The 23,292-nt window shown below is 35.3% G+C and overlaps 2 protein-coding genes, 2 long non-coding RNA genes and 1 pseudogene across 5 annotated transcripts; all 5 read right to left on the bottom strand.

Moving 5' to 3' along the window:
* Positions 1-445: 445 nt before the first annotated feature.
* LOC146739446 (salivary C-type lectin 2-like) lies at positions 446-2,639 on the bottom strand. Of its 2 annotated transcripts, XM_085502362.1 has the most exons (6): positions 2,575-2,639; positions 2,362-2,377; positions 2,120-2,182; positions 1,262-1,628; positions 1,013-1,092; positions 446-606 (listed from the first exon to the last, which is right to left on the bottom strand). In XM_085502362.1, exons 1-6 carry the CDS (start codon positions 2,635-2,637, stop codon positions 584-586), a joined length of 612 nt encoding a protein of 203 aa, XP_085358488.1. In that variant the 5' UTR covers positions 2,638-2,639; the 3' UTR covers positions 446-583. The 2 variants fall into 2 exon arrangements, with proteins under 2 accessions (XP_085358488.1, XP_085358489.1); XM_085502363.1 differs by lacking the exon at positions 2,120-2,182.
* Positions 2,640-8,359: 5,720 nt separating this feature from the next.
* LOC146739445 (uncharacterized) lies at positions 8,360-8,784 on the bottom strand. The gene is made up of 2 exons (XR_014930099.1): positions 8,710-8,784; positions 8,360-8,517 (listed from the first exon to the last, which is right to left on the bottom strand). It is a non-coding gene; the product is annotated as an uncharacterized LOC146739445 (long non-coding RNA).
* Positions 8,785-8,930: 146 nt separating this feature from the next.
* LOC146739444 (salivary C-type lectin 2-like) lies at positions 8,931-9,329 on the bottom strand. The gene has a single exon (XM_085502791.1). The coding sequence runs from the start codon at positions 9,327-9,329 to the stop codon at positions 8,931-8,933; it is 399 nt and encodes a 132-aa protein (XP_085358917.1).
* Positions 9,330-9,873: 544 nt separating this feature from the next.
* LOC146739443 (uncharacterized) lies at positions 9,874-10,628 on the bottom strand. Its single transcript, XR_014930100.1, has 3 exons — positions 10,559-10,628; positions 10,159-10,174; positions 9,874-9,902 (listed from the first exon to the last, which is right to left on the bottom strand). It is a non-coding gene; the product is annotated as an uncharacterized LOC146739443 (long non-coding RNA).
* A 3,655-nt stretch (positions 10,629-14,283) lies between these two features.
* On the bottom strand, positions 14,284-23,042 carry LOC100373806 (uncharacterized; annotated as a pseudogene).
* Positions 23,043-23,292: the final 250 nt, after the last annotated feature.

Genomic DNA, 23,292 nt, shown 5'->3' with positions numbered 1-23,292 from the left:
ACGTAATATCTCAATGGCCGCGTGATAAATAATTAGAATTCAGGGCACGATTGATCCGATGAAAGATTCACATCGACGCGACGAATTGCAAAGAAACAGCCAACAAATTTGGATAATCGCAGCAAAATAGATATTCCATCTCACACCCCCACACACACATGAAATCGAACAAATGATACACATATGCCAATGCACACACATATTCAAATAAGTGATAAAAATATTCCCCGGGAATGAGACTAACCGAGGTAACAAGCAATACGTTAAATGCTGCATTTTCTGCCAAAATAATCTATAATGTCTTTGTTAATATTAAATGATACTGACACGGTTTCAAATTAGCTACAAACTCTATTCAATGTTCATTATCAATTATTTTTTGGTGACACTAATTGGGATTTGCGTTCAAAGTGTTAAACAGTAGATATTAAACAAAAATACTTCATTTGATTGATTGGTGAATGATGAATTTAATTGAGAATGTGTCGGTAATTTACATATCATTTATATTGTAAATGATTACTTATCATTGTGTATAATTGCCACGTCTTATAAACCACATATACCGGTGTGACATCGTCTTCTATGGACGTGCGCAATATCCAGCTGGAGATAAAATGTAAATTTTATAATCAGAGTATTTCGAGTAATAGTAATAAATGTACTCTGTACTAGTACCACGTATTTTGTCTTTTGTCTCCCATATCACTGAATATGTTGCATGCTTCTTAACGTAATTACATGTTATGCATCTTTGGGCCGACGAAACGCAACAGGTAACGATATTAATACATCAGTGATGCAACACAAAGTCTGGATAATGTAAAATGCCACGTTTACGTTTATATTTTACAATAAATAATATTTCACATACAATATCAAAGAACACTAATTAAAAACGCTCCAAAATACCCAGAGTACAGTTATCCGTATTGACTCTTCAATAGAGAAAATAATTGTTTCTAAGTGTTCATTTCGTTTTCGATATTCAATTATATTATAGTGAACTTACGAACTTCACAGATGAAAGCCTTGTTGTCTGTACAGCAGGAATCATCCATTTTGAAGGAAGGATCGTTTTTTGGTCTTTCCCTATAAAAAACATTATGACAATTGACGGATCAATACGAAGAAGCTCACAGAGTACACCCATTTATTTGTAATTGCAGGACGGGAGAGATTACCTGAAGAATGACTTTTCAGAAAATGTTTGAAAAAAAGGAAGTTTGCAAGCATAATATACTAATTGGAATCAACGTACCACAGTTGACAACAATCCTGGTCCCCATCTTTTGCATCGCAATTACCGGTATATTTGTTGTTTGGATAGGAATACCAGGCACTGTCTGGCACATTAACCTTCTCTCCATTCAACCATACGAATATGCCTTCGTTTTCCTCGTCGTGACACCCAATCCAGTAGCCTTTCCCTTTTGGGTCGGAGAAACCTGGAACATTCTTTATGAACCTTCTCACAGAGTTTCGTACCTCATTAGATTCTAAATTAGCTAAACCGGCAACGAAGCCTTTTGGAGCGAAGAGGTTCTTGCATTGTATGTCTGCATCGTACCACGTCAGGGAGCCTTGCCAAACCATTTTATATAAATTATCACCAACACATAGTTCGTCTAGTATAAATATAAATAAAATCATAAATATTTGCAACAAATTATAACTGCCCTACTAAATCTAATGGTTATCATTTTGAACGCAGTTTTACAGTCGATTCGTGGCTAAAGTATACTCTGAATTGTGAATCTAATGAATCATGTTATCATAAAACAATCGACAATAGATAAAATCAAGCAAGTCGTTATTAGTTAGTTTGAAACTTCCCGGTATTTCATGCTACTACAAAGTGTTAAACAAAATACAAAACGGACGCCATTCTTAAAGTTTTCCAATGGCAACGGGCAACACAATCGAATCTTGTAGTTCATACAAGGGGACACATTGTCTTCATGAAAGCATATCAATCCATCAGGTAAATCGCAGTGTACGGTCTGTCCAGTTTCGTACGATAGTGTATACGGTTCAAGCACTGTACGGCACTCAATACTGCTAGGGGTTTCGCAGAAATCATAGAGGCTACGAAGATCAGGGAGGTATTCAAATTCACCAAGTTGAGGGTCAACAAGACCACCATTTTCGTCATCCATCCACTGCGTCCAATTCCCACACTCTGTATTTTGAAATCAATGTTACTTTATGAAGTATTATTTTAAAACATGGCGCGAAAAGATAAAAACGAAATAGAATTGTCGGTTAATATCAGAAATATTATTTTTCAACTTACGTATAGCCGAATATACAATAAATAAATAACTATAATTAAAATAAACACAGTAAGTCGTGTCTTACCTGTTTGCGTATTAACCTAAAGGAAGTAAATAGTAATATATAAAAATTATATAACAAGCAATTTCTGTATATTTTAAATGCAATTATATAATACTGTAAATACAAATTACAGATCACTATATTATATAATAAAACATATATTCTGTATAGGTATTGTATCAATGTAAAGATAAATTATAGATCGCAAAATTATTGTCAGACAAATTTACTTACGCTAAATGCCCATGACAAGACTAAAAACAAATGTACGAACCACCTGAATTGTTGCCCATCCATACTGTCGGTAAACTATCAAAATTATAGTAAGTTGCTGTATTTATATTTATTCATGGATATCGAGTTCTGCCAGGCAATGTTAACTACAAATTACCCATTCTGTTGACATCAAAGGAAGTCATCATGGCCGCGTATATTAAAACGGATTCATTTGCCAGCACACTTTGTAGTTATTACTCATACAAATATTTCGATACAATATACAATCAGGAGTTTTATTTCAATTTAAACAACTATAGTATACATTTGGTGATTGAAAGTGTGTGTTATGCAATTTACAACAAAAACGCCGAATTAAACGAAACCGCCATTATTATTATATCATTAGGGGTTTTCTCATAAAACAGGTTCCACGCAATATGTAATATTATTATTTTAAGTTTCGAATCCAATTTCGACTTTATTTCAGTTCATAGACAGTTTTATTATGTTGGGATAAATGCTTTTCAAGGAGTATTCTAAATTATCACATGAACGAGCCAAGTTATTTCTCCTTGAACAGAAACTACGGCTGTATACGTAGCCTGGTCGTTCTATGTCATACCCGTCAAAACAGACGAAAATCACAGATGAATAAAACAGAATGTTTTTTTTATACGGCAATATATATCAAGTTTGTAATACTATGTCACCATACGAAACGTACAGCATTTATTTACCATACGAAATGCACAGCATTTATTTACTCAGACTGGTTGGAAAAATGCACGTAACGCCAATGAAAACAAAATAAAAAATCATTGAAGAAATCGACAACTTGGCTTGTTCATGAGATAATAATAATAGACGTGTATTCTAATCAGCTGAGGAAAATGCTAGTGCTGTAAAAGAAGAATTACTGCTTGTCGTCGACTCGTAGTGACACGGTTCTACGTCAATCGTACTATTAGATTATTTCTTCTCTAAAACATGAATACTTTAGTTAGTAATTACAAGAACACGTTCAGCTACAACAATAGTGTGTAATCGATCAATTTTTACCAGAATTCACTTTGATTCACTTGAATTTCCGAAACGAAATATAAGTGAATAATATACGGTTATTATGAGTCTAATCCTCCAATTATGTTGAACTTTGTCAGACTGTGGCGATTTAATTCTGCAAATGAGTCAGTGACCAGTAACGCAGCTGTTCAAATTAAAATAAATATTTATAGTCATATTAGATATTTCAAAGATTGATTGGGTGACTGACAAGTCATGTTACAGACAATTGAACGATTTCTTTCATAAACGTGAATTAGCTATAGCTGTATTTCAACAATGTGATGTATATGCTATGCATAAATTAAATTGCCAGAATATTGTTTATTTTTTACGTGGTGAAATTTAGTAGGAATCTAGATACATACTCCTAAACAGATGTACAGTTTAGTATAGAATAAGTGCAATTACAACAATAGAGAGGTTTAGCCAGCACGTATTCACGTTAGGAGTTGCAGTTGGCGATTAAAAAATCCGAAAAGAAAAGTATGATAAATTATCAAAATGTTACCAAAATTATGAAACCTTACATATGCTAAATTAGACCATCAGTATAAAATGAACACAATTTAGTCATATCTGTTGAATTCTACAATTTCTCATCACTCTACATTTGAACATTATATTTAACCTAATGTTGGTAAAGGTGAAATTTGTGAAGGTGACTGTCATTATGTGGTAAATTACGTCATTATGGATGATGTCATGATGTCATGTTTCATAATTACACAGCTACTTAGTCTGTTATTTCATCGTTATCTGAAACTGACGGATATATTGTCACAGTTGCTATATTGACAATTTTCACAAGCTTTTGTTGCAGCTACATTTCATTGTACCGCATTCTGTTGAACACTTACATCAGATTATCTCGAGCAGTGTAACTTGCGCAGAAATTGTGTCAAGTATGTCGCCATATACGTTCCAGTCCCACTCATTGGGATCCATGCTGTTGTCATGCCATATTCACTGCATTACTTGTGAATAAGTCTATCGAGATGGATGATTTGCGGCTTCCTCTCATGTTTGCATAATGACACTAGCGACACTATGGACACTACCTTGAGTCCCCTTAAACAAGCATAGCATTGCCTTGTGGCCAGTGGTTTCAATAGTACCTTGATTCGTCTATAGTGATCTTTGAACATGCAGACAAGACAGAATTGCCCTTGGTCAATTGTTAGAGGACATACTTTTGTCGAGCTTATAGATGTAGAGTCACTCAAAATCTTAATACACATTTGATTTCCCTTTGATTTTGGCAGAACGAAAACAACGATCCTTGCAGTCCTTTGCTCCATGATACAGTAATACTAGTAACAAGCATGTGTTTTTTTTCCAATATAGGTTGTTGAATTGTTTGATAAAATTAATTGTAATGGCTCATCGATGATAATTTTGCTTTTCTGTTGTATGCGGTTTGCAATCATGTAGATGGCAGTTCTGTTCATATCATTTGAGAGAAAATCATCACTTGTCTAACAAATTTGGTTGGAAATCTGACATCTGATATATTGACTTTATTTGTAACTTTTTCTGCGCTGATGTGTATTGTCCTTATCGCATCCGTCAGATATAGATTAAATGAGAAGGATGCATATGTATCAGCAATTGATCTGTACGGGGTTCCTTCTTTCCGTCACATTTATTTAACTGTATCTTTTACAATGAAAGGATTTTGAACATTTATATTTATATCCGTGATAATATTTCTTAAAGTTGTCTATCCAGAGAAACGTTCTTCAAGCCTGTTTGCAAGTTTTACTAACTTAGCCTGTCTGTTCCTTTTCATTTGTGAATCAGTTGCCTCATTTTTTTGTTCACTTGATATATACACCGTATTATTGAAGTTCTTCAAGGCAAAGTTGTAGTTCGAGGATATGGGAGGAGACATTATCAACAGCTCTTCAGTCATGCCAATTCCTCTAGTTATTTAAAACCAACTTTACTCTTCAAGGACCACATTAGAGTTCACTCAATGGCCAATCAGAGCCAAGACCAACTCATTACTGATTAGTGCAACTAATGAAATCTATGTAAACATTTCATGTACATTGCAGGACATTCTGCATCTAAAGTACTTGTCAGGAGATAAATATATGCAGATTTAAGTAAATTAGCATTCCCAGCAGCAGCAAATATAGGTAAACACTCAGATATAGCTTGGACGATACATTTGCCAGAACTCTTTGTGATCAGTTTTGATGATTTATCGGGCAACTTCCAACATTCGTTGATAGCTGGGCCACACTTTGCCTGTTTTTGTACTATTGGATAATTAAAATTTTAGCGCTTCAATAAATTCTGATTTTAATAATGTGTCCAAGTCAATTAGAGTATATAGTCTTTCAATTTCTTGCCTGTTCCATATTCAATGACATTGATGCATCCTGTATATCTTATTTCTAAGGATTCCAGCTAAATAAAGTGCATTGTCCGAAGACATGCATGATATATAACGGGCTTATATGAGTTACTAGACTGATCTCAGCAGCATCTTTTAAAATATCTATATTAACCGAAGAATTTATTACGAGACAGCTACACAATCATTTTAATCACAGAGCCATGGGTTTAGATACAATTAAGACTACTTTTTCTGAGGTTTCGGAAAATGTAATCCCTTTTTCTTTAACTACTTTGTTCAATCACAGCATTTACCTCAGGTGTTTATCCGGACATGTGAAAGCTACCAATTTACAAATCATGGGATAGATCGAATGTTAAAATTCATTGACCCAATTCTGGCACACAATTGGCTAGCACAGATATGTTCATGATTCGTTCTGCGCATACTTAAATAATAACAACTCTATTAATGATGCACAGTTAGGTTTTCGAAAATCGTTTTCTTGCCAGGCTGCTCTGATTAAAGCCATATATTCAGGCAAATGTGTGGTGTGTGTTTTTCTCGATCTTTTCTTTTCTCGAGGTGTTTAATTATTTGATCATTGACTATATCATGTTATTACAATGAATGTTCTAATGAATCAATCATACGGGTCTCATCGTATTTGAAAGAAAGATCATAGCGGGTAAATATCAAGAGTACACTTTCTTTCCCCAGGAGTTCAATCTATTTATGAATGATCTTAATCTGACTCCTGTCACCAGTTGAATATGTATGCGGATGATACGATTATTTCCATGTTTGGAAAATCTATTAATATTTCAATGTTATTAAATACTGATTAAACTGTAATACTAGTACTGATATTCTTTTTCCATGGGTTAACAAAATAAACCCAGTTTCATGTGAAGTCTCTTTTACAATTACAGAATTATCTAATGTTACCAGAGAAAAAGTCCTCGACAAGTACTAGAACAATATGTTTTTTTAAGTAATTAGAATTACAGATTGTTTCAAGTAGTTTATGATATCAAGTGCATTTCTGTTTAAAAGTCGTATGTACTGACTTCACTTTCTAATTCTCCAAAACTTAATATCTTCACAGTGGGAGTATATTGAATTATAATAGTTATCTTATTGTCACAGACCTCTCTAACTCTATGTATCTATGAAACAATACATAATGCGAAGTATGTATGAGAGGTGCATGTTGGGGATATTCAACTGTATAGACAAGACAAGAGCTTGTCTCAAATACATGTCTCATAACAGACATCTCTGGTAGAGTGTTCATCTTGTAAGTCTTTATTGTCACGGGGTGGGGAGCGTTTGGCGATGATATATATCACCACAACCGACACTGTACAAGAAAAGTAACAACAGTATGATATATACAGTTCATTGTAGTAATTATAGATAACCGTAGGAATTGTTTTGAAATGAAAAAAAAACATTGTTGCTGTACTCCATAGTAGTTGTACTACTATAGGGTGGTGTATATATTGTATTTGTTTGGGGAAAATGTGTATTTGTGTTAATTTGGTAGTGAATTTGGTGATGCACATCCGTTGTGTCAGTGAAGTGCTAGTTAGAATCAAGGTGCCGGATATTCACCCAATAGTGTAAATCAAAGTAGTCTTCTCTGCTTTCCAAACACGTGGTATTAGGCTTAGGGGAAAAGCTTACATGTGTACTTGAAATTATCAGCTAAGACAAAAGACATTAGAAATGATAGCAGTGACTTCAATGACACCCGGAACAAAAATGACGCCTGGCTCGGACCCATGGCTGTAGGCTGACGTGGTGGACGTATCAACTCTCAGCACAATAACGCTAAGATAAACAACTGAAAACTGAGAACAACCGATAATATGATTGCTCATAAGGATCGATACAAATCCGCTCTAAATAGGTAATTTTCCGTTCAACTGCGTGATCTCGCTTATTGCGTGTTCGATACGAACCGAGCGTCTGCAGCAAAAATCGAAAAATTTAATTTTGAACCAGTTTTTTTTTTCCGTACCTCAAAGTCGAAATGTCGATTTTTGACAGGGAAATGTTACATTTAGATTTCTTTACTTCATCGAAATTCACCATCATCAAATTTATACAGCACATTATTAAGCGTGGAAATACCCCCAGAATCCATTGTCGAATCTGGCGCCAGGTTTGACGCGATTTCTACGACGCTATGACCTTTGTTTATCCTGGTTTGACGTTCAATTTCAAGTATAACGCTGGATCTCGCAGAGAGCGGGGAATGGTCTATAAGGTAAAACAGCGGGAACATGAATATCTTCTCTCTCAAGCACACAAATAAACGAAAAGGTAATAAAAATATGCAAATACACACATGCACAAAAATAAATATTCACAGGGCGTCATACGTCATTTGATGAATGATGACTTTAATTATGATGTAATGTGGCGCTAATTTACATATCAATGATATTTTAAATAATTACTTATCGCCGTCTATAATTGTTACTTTTTATAAACCATATGGTGGTGTGACGTCGTCTTCTATGGACTTGCGCAGTATCCAGCTGGAGATAAAATGTAAATTTTATAATCAGATAGACGAAATGGGGAGACACGATCTACTATAATATCACATCATATTGTTCTGAGCAACAACAAAAAAACTCTCAAAATTGTTTCCGTCTTGCCTGTTAAATAGGGAAAAAACAGTTGAATCTATTTTGATCTGATAGTTAATCATGTTATGATAAGCTTACGAACTTCACAAATGAAAGCCTTTTTATCTGTACAGCACACATCATCCATTTTGAAGGTAGGGTCTTTTTTTGATCGTTTCCTATGTATAAAAATATAATGCATGAAGTAATAAACGAACCAATACTCATAAGTTACGCGTTTCGTTTTGCCCTAATAAAGTGACTTGGTAAGATTACAGAGTACGCCACGTACGTCACGAAGTGTTTAGCTGAATAACACTTTATGGAAAATGTTTGAATAAAACACAGATTGCAAGCAGAATATCGAAATTAGAATCAACGTACCACAGTTGACAACAATCCTGGTCCCCATCTTTTGCATCGCAATTACCGGTATATTTGTTGTTTGGATAGGAATACCAGGCACTGTCAGGCACATTAACCTTCTCTCCATTCAACCATACGTATATGCCTTCATTTTCCTCGTCGTGACACCCAATCCAGTAGCCTTTCCCTTTTGGGTCGGACAATCCCGGAACATTCTTTATGAAATTTCTCACTGAGTTTCGTACACTGTTAGATTCTAAATTAGCTAAACCGGCAACAAAGCCTCTCGGAGCGAAGAGGTCATTGTATTGTGTATCTGCGTCGTGCCACTTCAGGGAGCCTTGCCAAACCATTTTATATAAATTGTCACCAACACATAGTTCGTCTAGTATAAATGAAAATAAAATCAGTACTGTTACAAATTCACGTAATACAAATTAAAATTGCAATTATTTATCTAGGGGTTAATATTTTGAATACAATCGGTTCTAAGTCACGTCATACTATCGTACCTCATACTATGAATCTATTGAATCAGTTTATCATAAAACAATCCACAATACATGGAATTAAGAAAGTCATTAATTTAACTGGTATCCCATTCTACTACAAACTATTAATGCAAAATGTGTACCCTGCTTACCATTCTCCAATGGCAACGGGCAACACAATCGAATCTTGTAGTTCATACAAGGGGACACATTGTCTTCATGAAAGCATATCAAGCCATCGGGTAAATCACAGTGTACGGTCTGTCCAGTTTCGTACGATAGTGTAAACAAGCACTGTACGACACTCAATACTGCTAGGGGTTTCGCAGAAATCATAGAGACTACGAAGATCAGGAAGGTATTCAAATTCACCAATTGCAGGGTTAACAAGACCACCATTTTTGTTATCCATCCACTGTGTCCAATTCCTACACTCTTCATTTTGAAAGGAATATTAAATTAAAGATATATTTTAAAACTTGTTCTCAAAGCGGAAGGATAAGAGCGAAACAAAATTGTTAGTTTAAAGTAAATCAATTTCATAAACAAGTTATTACCATGATGATATTTTTTGACTAGATACAACAGGAAATGTCACATCAAATAATTTCACATTTATTATATATCAAGTTCTAAAGCACACTCACTGTGTACTATACAATCATACAAATATACAAAAAACGATTCTTACCACTTTGCGTATCACCCTAATGAAAGTAAAATAACATACATGAATTTTATTGGAAATAACATACATATATTTAAAAATAAATCATAATATTAGTGATATTTTTCAAGTCCAAGAACAAAAAACAAATGACTGACAGCAATTGGCAGAACAATCCACAATAACAAAACAAAAACAAGTGTATGTACACTATACACTAAATCCATAGTAATTATAAATTGATGTTGAATGTTTCGAAGTGTGAGCACAACCTGCGCCACTTGTGACACCCACTGCATATCTTTTTGTGCCATAATCAAAATAACATAAAATACATTTTCTGCATAGTGTATGTGTGATTGAATAATGTAAATACGAATTACAGTTTAATACATTATGGTGTGACAAATTAACATTTACTTACGCTAAATGCCCATGACACGACTAAAAACAAATGTACGAACCACCTGAACTGTTTCCCATCCATACTGTCGGTAAACTATCAAAATTATAGCCTCTGCTGTATTTATATTTCTTCATCTATATCCAGTTCTGCCAGGCGATGTTAATACTTAGCCAAATACAAATATTAACTACAAATTACCCATTTTGTTTACATCAAAGGAAGTCATTATGGCCATGGGTTATAATACGGATTCATTTGCCAGCATACGTTGTACTTATTACTGATACAAGTACTTAAATACAAATACAATATGTGACTTCATTTCACTTCAAACATCTCATTTCCCCCAGTACAATTTGCCAATTGGAAATAGGTGTTATGCAACATACAACAACACGGCTCATTAAACGCAACCGCCATCTTTATTACATCATTATGCTTTTCCGGATACAAAGAATCCCACGCAATATGTAACATTGTTATTTTAAGTTTCGAATCCAATTTCGATTTTATTTCATTTTTTTTATCATGCTCGAATAAATGTTCTCGAAGAAGATTACCAATTATTTACGTTCTTTATTTTTCAAAGCAGGCGCAAAATTTAATTTTAATTAGTAACTATGTTACGAGTGAAAATTTAGCTACGCAAGAGTGTGTAGTTTACTCTAGAAACCGGCTTTCCACAGAATTACTTATATTATTATATTTTGACAAGGGATAAGTGAATAACATTGCAAATTAATATTACCAAGACATAAAGGGTATCTTATGAGTGATGCTACAATATCAGATTTATTAAACGAGTAAAGTAATTTGCGTTTGAAAACAACGATCGTAGTTCGAGATCGTAGAGAATAAACTTATTTTTGAAGTCATAATTTTAGTTCCGGATTCGAGGATGGATTTGTAGTATACCTAGTACTTTTAAAGTTGCTGCCATTTCGCGTTTCGCGAAGTATCGCCACACAGCTTTTATATGCGGCTTTATATCATACACGCGTTCTCGCCGACACCTGAAACAGGAATATTGAAATGATATTAGGATTTGTGTGTAAAACCACCAATATCCGATATTCAGCCATTATGTAAAAAGGTTAATCAGTGATTTTAATTACATAATATGGAGAAACGATTAAAAGCGAAGGGTGAAGTGATAGAAAGTTATTGAATTGATGTTAAAGCTAAAATCATAATACAACATAATTACGGCTATCTTTATAACATCATCATGTTTTTCGAATAATTTATATTAATTACCAGTTGATTGAACAGAACGAAAAATGCGTTACAAAACTACGTTATTCCTCTTGAAGATCCTGGCTACCCATACACCCACAGCACCGTGTATTTTTAGAACAATTATAAGGCCGTATTTGATTAAGCTACCAAGTAAAAGTTCCTGGTAGAAGCTGTGTCTAATGTTATTTGGAGATATGACAGATTGAGTAAAACTGTTTACACTAAATCATCTGAATAATGATAGGAAGTATACATCTCATTCAGAAACTGGTGGTCTTCCAACACTTTACTTTGAATCAGTTAAAATTACAGTCAAACCTAAGGAAGAAATGAACAGACTTCGTACTGAGATTCTACTTTGTCTTTGCCACACACCTGTGTATGAGGTGCTTGGTAATAAAAACTGAGTTGTGTTCAACAATGTTCAACACTCTCATAAACACTTATACAACATGATCAACACTTTATTTCTGCAGATGTTGTTAGCTTTGCTGAGTCACGTCTTACACAACATGGTAATAATGGTCTACCCGAATGTCATGCTGTAATCCGTAATCATCAGCGACAAACAAGATCATCAACTCGGCTTAGCTACATACACTAAGGACACACGAGATACTTTCAGCAAACCATTACACGTCCAAATATATTGAGATCTCTGTGGTGAAAGGTAAAAACACAGTAAAGAAAGATCACAATTAGTTGTTTATTGCAAAACAAGTTTTCAAATTTGAAGGCAAGAATGTAGATTATTATAGATTTGATAGACACAAATTCTGCGTTTCTTATCATTAGTGATTTCAACAGTAATGCTGCAGCTACTGGAAATACAACAGTGATACAGTGATACATTGATATATTGACCTTGCATTTAGTAATGTACAATGTATCTTTAAAATAAATGATTCAATTTTATCTGATCACAAGTTGACAATACAGCAATAAATATTGTAATCATTTCCACCCAAAACAGCATTTATTTCATTTTCTATGTTTTATCCAAAGTAATAATTTTCACAATGTGATATCAGTGGTGTATTGCAGTGTGTAAATGATGCAGTAATCACAATGTGATATCAACATTTCAAGTATATTTCTTATGCTATTAAAAATGGCGAACTATACCTGAGAATACAACACATTTAGTGTGTAGTTCATCTGCGTGTAGCTGAGCTGTTCTATTACAATAAGTTTTAGAGGACATTTTCACTGCAACTGCCACTCATCAACGCTAATATCACACCGTTGCGAATGACAACTTTCCTGAGAACCCCGAAACCCAAATAACTTTGTGTCGCAGAACAATGCAAGATGTAACAGGGCTTCTGGGTGGTGCATGCCGGCTACTCCCTTCTGAAACAGAATACGATTTCCTCTCTCTGAACCATAGCTTCCCCACCGTCTGGCTTATTACCCTTTCTTTTACTTTTAAGTTCCGATCCTTTCTCCCTCTTCACTTTCTGTGATTGCATGAACTGTTGTTGAAAAAACGATCAATTTCACGCTGGTAAGTTCTAAGCGTATCTGGTTATAGTTAGAACTATCTTGTTGTCGGACACCGGCATGAAAAATACCAAGATAGCCATCAGGTGCATTTGGTGTATCTGCTAAAATGGGTAGTTTTCACCATTTCATAAACTAGTTGACGGGATTGTTGGTACTTTTTTGTGGTGGTCTTCTTTTGTAGTTGGTGAATCAGTTCGAACATACCGATGTATGGAAACGTCACATATGGCTGGGCAACTTTGTTTTATGCCTCTTTGCTATAACGGTTTAATCGACATGTTATTAAACGTTATGTCAGGTATCCGGGATCGTTACGTTCACAAACCTTTCAACCAAGCAAAGACACACACAGATGATATTACTGTCAACCTCTACTCTCCACAGCCTCGTGTAGAACTGACTTTATTGCCTCTGCAAAGCACAGTCTACTACATGGAAATTTAAGATCTTGAGGCGTGGCCTCCACACATTCCACTCATCCATCACACAAGAAGTATTTAACACGCCATTATATACTTGATTAATTGTTTACTATATTGGAAGACTACTCGTATAAAACACTGTCAGGATATACTCGTGAGGTGTCAAAGTTATCATGCGTAGTAAAAACAACAGTCTGTTGGCAAAGTTGATATCTTTAATTAGTTCCTATTTCCGTTCAGTACTTTGAATATAAGCTCAAATGATAACAGAATATTAGCGAGCATGAATGATCTCATCCCTCTCTTTCACCGGAAACCAATAATCAAGTCCTAATCAGTGAGTTTCGTCGTAATCGCCAAAACACCTATCAATATATAACCGCATGAAAACATTATCATGACATTACCTTGAATTTGACCTTCAATCACATTATCCTGATCGACCTGTTCTGCAACTAAGCTGTTTTCCAGGTGATCTGCTATATTCAAACACCGGATGAGATATACAAATATGTTTTTGACAGACGACATTTATTTCGCGCTAAAAACATCATCATGTAAAATAGTACGCCCCACTTTTTTCTTCAAATCATTGGTTTTATTAGTTCATCAACACACAAAAAACCTTTATTTATTCAATAATTAAAAAAAAGTATTTCAAGTGACGTCGCATTGTGGTGGTATGGGTTTTTGATCTTCCCTGTCTTACGACATACTGTCGGGTGATATGAAAGTTATGCATGCATTTGATAATGAACGATATCAATATTTCTTTTTTGATGCTTGTCTTTCGCGGTCTCTGAGTAGTTTCCGTAATATCTTCCCACTTGGTGACTTTGGAACTTCCTTCACAATCTCAACACCACCTCTAAGTTTTTTGTATGAGGCAACACGTCCTGTGTGGGAAAATAAAAAAAACGACCATTGTAGATCTATGTAATACCTCTCTAAAAATATGTTTACGTGAACCTCATTATTCTACCTTAAATACATTAGAGATTTTGACAGGCTTGAATATCGCACAAAAACGAAAAACACTATACCGTCTATAAATCTAACAACGTCTTCTGCGGTAAGCGTGTCAGTTTTTTCACACAATAATTGCTTTAGGGAGTTCACCAGCATACTCATCAGGTACACCGATCACAGCAGCGTCTTGTATTTCAGGATGGGTTAATAATATATCTTCTAATTCCGCTGGTGCAACCTATAAAGACACTTACTCATCAAAATGATAAGCATTACAGATAAATGTAAACAACAAATTGCAATATGGAGTATTTATTTTAAATGAATTGATATCAAACCTGGAACGCCTTGAATTTTATGAGTTCTTTCAATCTGTCTACTATGAAGAAATTTCCTTCAGCATCATAATGACCAATATCTCCTGTGATGATAGAGAAATGTGGGCTTCAACAAAATTATTGGGTTCTTATTTAATTAAACACTTATATCTAAGTCGAGACATGATAATATGTGTGGCAGCATAGATTAAAAGACGCACAGTCAATTGACTGTGAATGATTTTATTATTCTATTGCTTTTATTTGTCATTGCATTAATACAATTTTAAAAAAAATACGCCAAAATAGTAGTAAACTACAAAACAGCGTAGAATAGATTTGTGCTTGCAACGTGTCTCGGTAATCCTCTGATTTAGCAAGAAATAGTTCTTAAGTGATTCTTGAAAGAGTTTGAACACTACGATAAAGACTTTCCGTATTCGACAATGTGAAATTTTACCGTTTTTTGAGGAGAAACAAACTGAAAAAAAAAACTAATTTTCACAAAATAATTCAGAAATTTATATTAAGAATATTTAAATGATAACGAAATGTATTCCTTGTGCACCCATAAATAATTTCCATAGTTACAGATTACACAAGAATATTACAGAAAAGATATGAATTGCTATATTCTCTATCTTTTGCCTTTTATTTGTCTTGAAATATGTGTTCAACAACTCGATCATTTCGATAAATATGATTTTACTTGGTAAAAATACTGTATTTTTCTGCATAAAAACAAAGGAATTTCACAGTGTCGAAAACGGAAAGTCTTTATCGCAATATTTTTACTGCTATTTCCTTCACTAAAATTGTTTGGTTTGTACTTTTTAGTGATTTTAATTTTGTTCAAGGGAATAAAATTGAGCCCTATATGACAACATATGTACAATTCACTAACCTGTATGTATCCAGCCAGTTGATTTTGTTGCCGCTTCATTATTCAAGTAACCTTTCATTACTTGAGGACCACGAAAACACAGCTCACCGTCTCGACCAATTCCAAGGATCTTTCCCGTTGCAATATCAATCACCTAAAATACAGATGACAAATCTGAATCCGAGCTTTAATAAGAGTTGACTATATCACAGAAATTCCTGGTACTGATAATCCATTTGGAACAGATTATATTATATATATATATATATTGGTTTGATTTTGTTCATTTCATTGGCCGTACAAGGTATATCTATTTGTAAATTGATTTAGTGATTACATTCTAACGAAATAACATCAATGCAATTATATATTGTCATTAATGTAGCCATAATCCTCTTCTATTGGCTAGCTAGAGCTCTGTATCGAGTATAAGCCAATTGTACAGCTCTCGACTAGACTGTGTCGTTAAAGAGCAGTGGTCGATACGTCACGTATGCGCGAGATATGGGTCTCATGTGAACAGAGATGACGACTTTGATAGTTGCGCAAAACAACCGCAGACCGATTTCCATTAGAAGAGCGTATTGGATTGTAGGAAAATAAATGTTTATCAACACAAATTGTGCGTGGTGCGACAACCACCCATTAATTTTCCACAACCTTACAACAACGTTCGACTATTTGATATGCAATTAGCTATTTTACGTTGAAATGATATCCACATAAAACATATGTATCCAATGAACAATATATTACCTTTTAACCTCACCATGTTTATGATATTATTTCTTAAAGTTAATATCCGTTTTGTTTGTTCATATGTTACAGGCAGTGCCTGGCGAGCGAGCACTGTCGAGCATGTTTAGTTACTTGCTAAAAAATAAACTGACGAGGCCATCGAACGTCTAGGTTGAAATCGAGTTATTTGTTCACGAGTGAGTTGAATGTCATTCAAAATGACGACACGCGCGATTTGTGTTTCGCCGCTGATAAAAAATGACACTATTCAAACAATATTCAAAATTGAAATTGTAAGTGTGCTGTTATGGCTTTACATAATTTGTGAAACAACAAACAAAAAGGCGCCGTTCATTGACCTGAAGTGAACCATTTTCAAACTCTTGCCATCGGTCTCTTTTGATTTGTTACTGGCTAATAGTTTAACAATAGTACATTAATGTAGCAAATAAACATTCACTGTGTTTTAATTTGTCACATTGTTCGTATGTAGGCGATCTAGGTGATTGTTACCAAGACACAATAAAAACATACTGATGGCTGGTTAATTATCAAACGTATCCTTTTGATTGTATTAAAGGTATTGATACCTTTATCAAAAGCTTGAATTATCACGTGAAGCAACAGAAATGTTTCGAACGAAGCATTAACTGCCATCTTAAGTACGTTTATAACTAATTCTCTACCGCCTGTATACAACAAATATATTTACGTTTATTACCTTAGCTAGGCAGCCTGCCACTACTCCACCAACTGAGCCAGCAACACACTTATCGTTCATGCCACAAAGTGTTGATATTCCAGCGGTCTCTGTCATACCATATCCTACGTAAATATTTAACGAATGTTACTATACACAATATTCACGAATGACGGTATTAAGCACTAAATGTTAATGAGGTTGTTAATAATGCAACTGTATTTCCAAACTCCTCGATATGCATTAGACGATCATGTTAATGTGTCAGGTAGTATACAACGCCCGTAAAATACATTGATTTTTGAATGAATTCGAATGCCATGCAGCAAAAGTGGCGCTTCAAGGGGCAGTGGTCGTCGTGCTGCGCATGTGCGATGTGCACTAATTACCGCCGCTGACTCCAGTCACCAAAGAAATTACCCATAACGTCTCTGTTTGTACTCGTTGGTCTGCGCAACAGTCAAAGTTGAGATCTGTATTCATACGAGTCCCATATCCCGGGCATACGTGGCGCGACGACCACCACCCTTCAAAAGCAACATAGAGAATCATTCAAAACCAAGCTACGCTAATCTGTGTATGTGGCGGTCCTACCTTGTCTCACTTTAAGATGATCGTTATTTAATCTTTTCTGCAATGATTTCACGTGTCCAGCTCCTAGTGGAGCAGCTCCACATATGATGTTGTCTACACTTGAAAGATTATATTCATCAACCATTGGGTGCTTGATCAAAAATACGGCAATAGGCGGGGCAATGTCCAAACAAGTAACCTGGAAAAATAAAAAAATAAACATAACGATTTGATCAATTACACGGTTCACGTTTAGTGGTGGCTCACATAATATATGTTAGTTCTCAACACTTAGTTCAGTACAAGGTCTGCAATATGGAATTTATCGCGTAATTTGACCTTGAAGTTTGTTTCGTGCTCTGGTCTATCCTGTGTTCAATTTTTCACGAGCAAAGCTTTTTATCAATATTTTCGATGCTTGTCGAAGCTAAAAATATCTATGTGTTGATCTATGTGTGCTCAAACTCGGACTAAATAAACATGGACATAGTGTTGGTATTGCTTTTCTTGTGCTGCATGCCATGAAAGAACATATAATTATTATTGAACACGTGACTATTTTTCATAGTTATTTCTTTACTCACACACTTGTTTGTACAACTTAATCTTATGAATCAAATATACACAACCATAGCATTCAACAATGATACATTGATTGCCAAATTAGCATAATAGCTCTTCAGGGTATTATTTCATTTGCATATTAATGATATTCAACACAAACATACCATTCAATAGCCAATAGTTGGAGTAGTCAACATGAAATAATATAAGGTTATTACTAAAATACTTCAAAATATGCACGAAGACAGTATAGCGGGGTATCGACCGACGCGTAATAACCTTATTATTATACATCTTTTCCTTCCAAGGATATACCATGGGAATGCCGAAATACAAAAAGTTTAGAAAAGAATCAGCGAACTTCTTTGTGTGGAGTCCGGTCAAACTATGATTACGCGCGTAGTCATTCCATATTTGGAATTCGCATTTCCTTATATGGTAGGATGAAAATACCCCGTAAATTACGGCACGCTGTAACTTATGGCGTATGGTGACAGATGTATAATAATATGTAATATAATAATGTCAATATAGTTGTACCTTGTGTTTTTCAGCCAGACCTAGGTATACTTTAGGCTCAAACTTAGACAGCGTCACAATTGTAATCCCCAGTTTCATACCGATGAGTAAAACTCCAAGTATGCCAGATAAATGAAACAACGAAAGTACCGAGATAATGGCATCACTATCGGACACCTTAATTAGCTCATTAGACACCCTATACATGAATTATTAATAACAAAATAAACTAATGAAAATATAATGAATGTTACAGTGTGGAACATTATGTTAACATTCAATATAATTACATACAACGTTGTTCACAAAGTATATAACAATATTCGCGTGTAATAGGTAGGCATATTCAATAGCAGATACGGTTATGAGCAGTCGATTTCATAAACATTTGTTCGCAAATTTTGCCAAACGAAGCGTATGTGTTACATCATTACTTTGACCTAGGCCATGATTTTAGTTTATAGAAATGCAATGAGTTTCAGAATACATATTTAAACAATAGTCTACGAGTATATTCAAAATGTGCCAACATTTGAAACGATTCGATAATTGCACATACCCCATCTCACAACTAGCAATGAGGTTGTGGTGAGTCAGCATACCTCCCTTTGGTAGTCCAGTAGTGCCACTAGAATATGGTAATACAGCCACGTCTTCTACTGGGTTAATTTTGATATCCTTAGGAAATGCAGATCCATCATCTGTCATTAAGTCTACAAATGGCAAACAACCCTCAACACTGTCATCGCCAACTATATATATATGCTGAAAATAAGCGATACATGAACATGAATTATGTGAAGAATACAAGCAATAGCATCACGCTGTGATCAAAGTTATTGGTTATCTCGTATTATATAATATATAGGCGATTAGTACAGGATATTCAGTTTCATGAAGCAGATGAACTTATTCGTAATTTCCCCGTGATAAAGTCCAAGAACACAAAACAAACACATACAATACAATACAATACATTGCATCTCGTCTGGTTCAACAAGACTTTCGGATTCCTGGTTGGTGGTTCATAATATTACCACCCCGTCGCTCAAAACAAAGGGTCTAGTGACCGTCTCGAAATTTTTAAACAAAGTATTAGATCAAGACTTGAAACGGAATATGAATATTCACGCGTTATGAACCTATTGCCTAAGTTTAACAATACATGGACAGTGGAGAATGCCCTGTGTCACATTCAGGATAATGAGCTCCGCATTACTCTATAACATACTATTGTCTTGGCAAATATTGCAATTTACGTACTCACGTACAGAAATGCACAACCAAGTTTAGAATACGCATAGGAGCCAAGAGTTTCGTCCTCTTGATTGGTTATCTGCAAACATACGCGCGTTTTTTCCTTTTTGCTACTTGTTCTGTGCTCTTAATGGTTTAGTTTTTCCTTGGAATTTGGGAGGGTGAGGTTACCCTGTGCCACAACTACCTCCATGTCAACCTTGGGCACACTGAACGCGCGGGTGAACACGGTGCTTTTCAGCGCTCCCCGAATTATTACAGGTTTGGCCTCACGACTTAGTCGTGTCGGTTTTCAGCTTTATTGGACATGTCCTGGGTAAGACGTTAAAACTGCATCCGGTCGTGGAGTTTTTGTACTTGGGAGAATGAGGTTACCCTTTGCCACAACTACCTCCAGGTCACCTTTGGGTAAGGTGTAGTCCCTGTCAGCCTTGGGTGCCAACTTCCCACATAACAAGTTTGGTTGAAGTCAGTAAGGGCATACGGTCATATAAGCCTTGCACCAACTCAGCCTCACGTGTGAGGTATTACCTATTACTGGCAATGTTTACGTTTATTTATATATGTATATATGTGTCCTGGGCAAGATTTTAAACTACATCCGGTTGTGGAGTCTATGGACGTGGGAGAATGAGGTTACCCTTTGCCACAACTACCTCAAGGTCACCCTTGGGCAGGGTGTGGCACCTGTGAGCCTTGGGTAATAACTTCCCACATAACAAGTTTGGTTGACGTCAGTAAAGGCACACGGTCGTAAAACTTCTGCACAAAACAGATCCGCATAGGTGGAACATTTTTCATGTAAATATGTATATATTAGTTTCAGTTGTTCTTAGCATTTGGCAGGGGGGATCGTAACCTCTTGTGGTGAGAACCAGTGTGACTGGCCTGCCAACGGGGTGCTAAGGATTTCATTGGAAAAGTTATCAGTTACATCCGTTAATGTAATTTCGTTTTACATACCCGTAAATCAAAAATCACAATACAATACAATACAATACAATACAATACAATACAATACAATGCAATACAATACAATACAATACAATAAATAGTATAAATCTAAAACGATGGTTACACATAGACTAACCTTCATATTAGACAAACTTGCAGCTTTCTTGGTATTGACGACTAAATCAATAGTTGTTACAATCCACTTAGCGTTTGACGATTGTAGCTGGTGTACTAACTCGTCTGATCGAAACAAAACACAAATTCATACAGATAAAAATCAGACTGAGTGTAGGGCTTGGGTTACGCTATCACGCGAAATCTGTATAAAATACGTCAGTCGATGAGGAATCATATCACCTCACATATAGTAATGATTGCGGCTTCATAGATTATTCTATGACGGAAATAATTTACCGGAGGTGTATGATGGATTTATGGTTGTAACGATTCCTCCAATGGATATCACCGCATAAAACGGTATACTATATTCTGGCATATTCTGTATATACAGGGCACACACATCGCCTTGTTGAAATCTGGCTCTAGATAATCCACTCCCACATCTGTAGATTAAATCTCTCAATTGTCTAAATGTATATGACTTGTTAGCTAACCCATCAATCTGTGAAACACATATATTTGAAACTGAACTGTCGTCGAGTTTGTGAAATTCTCTGTATCGTGTACTCATATTTAATTAGTTCTGTGATTAATTACATAACATGAAGAAGAAAAAATCATTAAATAATCAAATCGTTGAGAATTTTTTTATTAAAAGGCAAGGTCAACAAATTCTAACATCGTTGCTGCCCAGATGTAGTGTATATTTAATCAAGAAGAACGCATTGAAGACCGAGTGAAAATGACTATCTCACCATAGCAATCCTGTCTCCATAGTGAACAAAGTTTGACATCACATAATCAGAAAGTGTCATGTTTGTTGGTATTTCAGGATCTGGATATTTACTTCTAATTATTCCTGTAATATATTGAAACAAGTAAAGAGAAGCAATAGGTGAGTTTCCGTTCACTGCGAGATCTCGCGTATTGCGTGAAAGACGCGGACCGAACGTCTACCGTAAAAATCGAACGATTTTATTTAAATTTAAAATTGTTTTTTTTAAGCTTAAATCTAATCTTTTATCCTTGAAAGGGGGAATATTGCTTTCATCAGGTACCCTTACCTCATGACAATTGATTATCATCAAGTGTGTAAAGCACACTATTAAGCGTGGAAATACCCCCACAATATTTTCGCGTTTGTCGAATCCTACGCAATGTTTTGACGCCATTACGATGATATGACCTTTGTTTGTTCTGTTTACTTCGTTAAATTTCACGCATAACGCGGGATCTCGCAGAAAATTAAGAATAGTAGATTAGATGATGTAACACATAAACACGTTTCAAGCGTGTGTTGATATAATGATATATTGATGCACATGCGTGTTCCTCGTCTTTCTCCCTCAGACAATGTTCCTTCCTCCCCTATCTTTGCGTCTACTGTTTCACTGGTCAGCGTAATGATTCGTCGTTGTTGTTTTTTACAACTGTCTTTATAGTTATGTACTTGTTCTTTAATTTATGATATTAAAGCGGGGGAAGTCGTCACCTGCGCATGCGCCAGATGGTCATAGTGTGTCATTGTTTACAAACAAGCGTCTACCCATGAGCCTTTGCGTTTTAGCGTGCGTTCTTATTGTCGCTTGGCCGGACTCAATTCCCGCGCGTGCGCAGGAGACGACCCTCGCCATCCGGAATATATAGATTACTCACCGCCACCATCATTAGAAGATGAACAGTTGAATGATCTCAACATCGCAGACATCCGTCTTTGTGACTTGGACGTACTCTCTGCCATGTTTATTTATCTGTTAATACCAAGTACCTGTATTTATGGCATATATATATCATAGCAGTTTAGTATAATACAGCAGTGTAATAATTTTAAATATCGACATAGTATGTCATTAAAATTTCTGATAATCTGATTGGTCCATGTACGCACATAGATTGCCAAATGGAGGTGTTAGCGCGAAATCACCCCGACTGGTTTATTCTGCAGGAAATTCATTGCTATTAAATATTCATGAGCACATATTATAATAAAG

This window comes from Saccoglossus kowalevskii, chromosome 8 (assembly GCF_978046115.1).
Source record: "Saccoglossus kowalevskii chromosome 8, keSacKowa6.1, whole genome shotgun sequence".
Classification (NCBI taxonomy): domain Eukaryota; kingdom Metazoa; phylum Hemichordata; class Enteropneusta; family Harrimaniidae; genus Saccoglossus; species Saccoglossus kowalevskii.
The sequence above is the reverse complement of the archived record's forward strand: the minus strand, read 5'-3'. Positions and strand labels throughout refer to the sequence as shown.

Excerpts from the sequence above, each read along its gene's own strand:
- LOC146739446 (XM_085502362.1), bottom strand. The coding sequence starts at position 2,637 with ATGGATGGGCAACAATTCAGGTGGTTCGTACATTTGTTTTTAGTCTTG. Across the intron at positions 1,629-2,119 it reads TCTTGTTGACCCTCAACTTG|ACGAACTATGTGTTGGTGAT; the intron begins GTGAATTTGAAT and ends TATTTATACTAG. Across the intron at positions 607-1,012 it reads GGCTTTCATCTGTGAAGTTC|CTGGATATTGCGCACGTCCA; the intron begins GTAAGTTCACTA and ends TTTTATCTCCAG.
- LOC146739444 (XM_085502791.1), bottom strand. The coding sequence starts at position 9,329 with ATGGTTTGGCAAGGCTCCCTGAAGTGGCACGACGCAGATACACAATAC.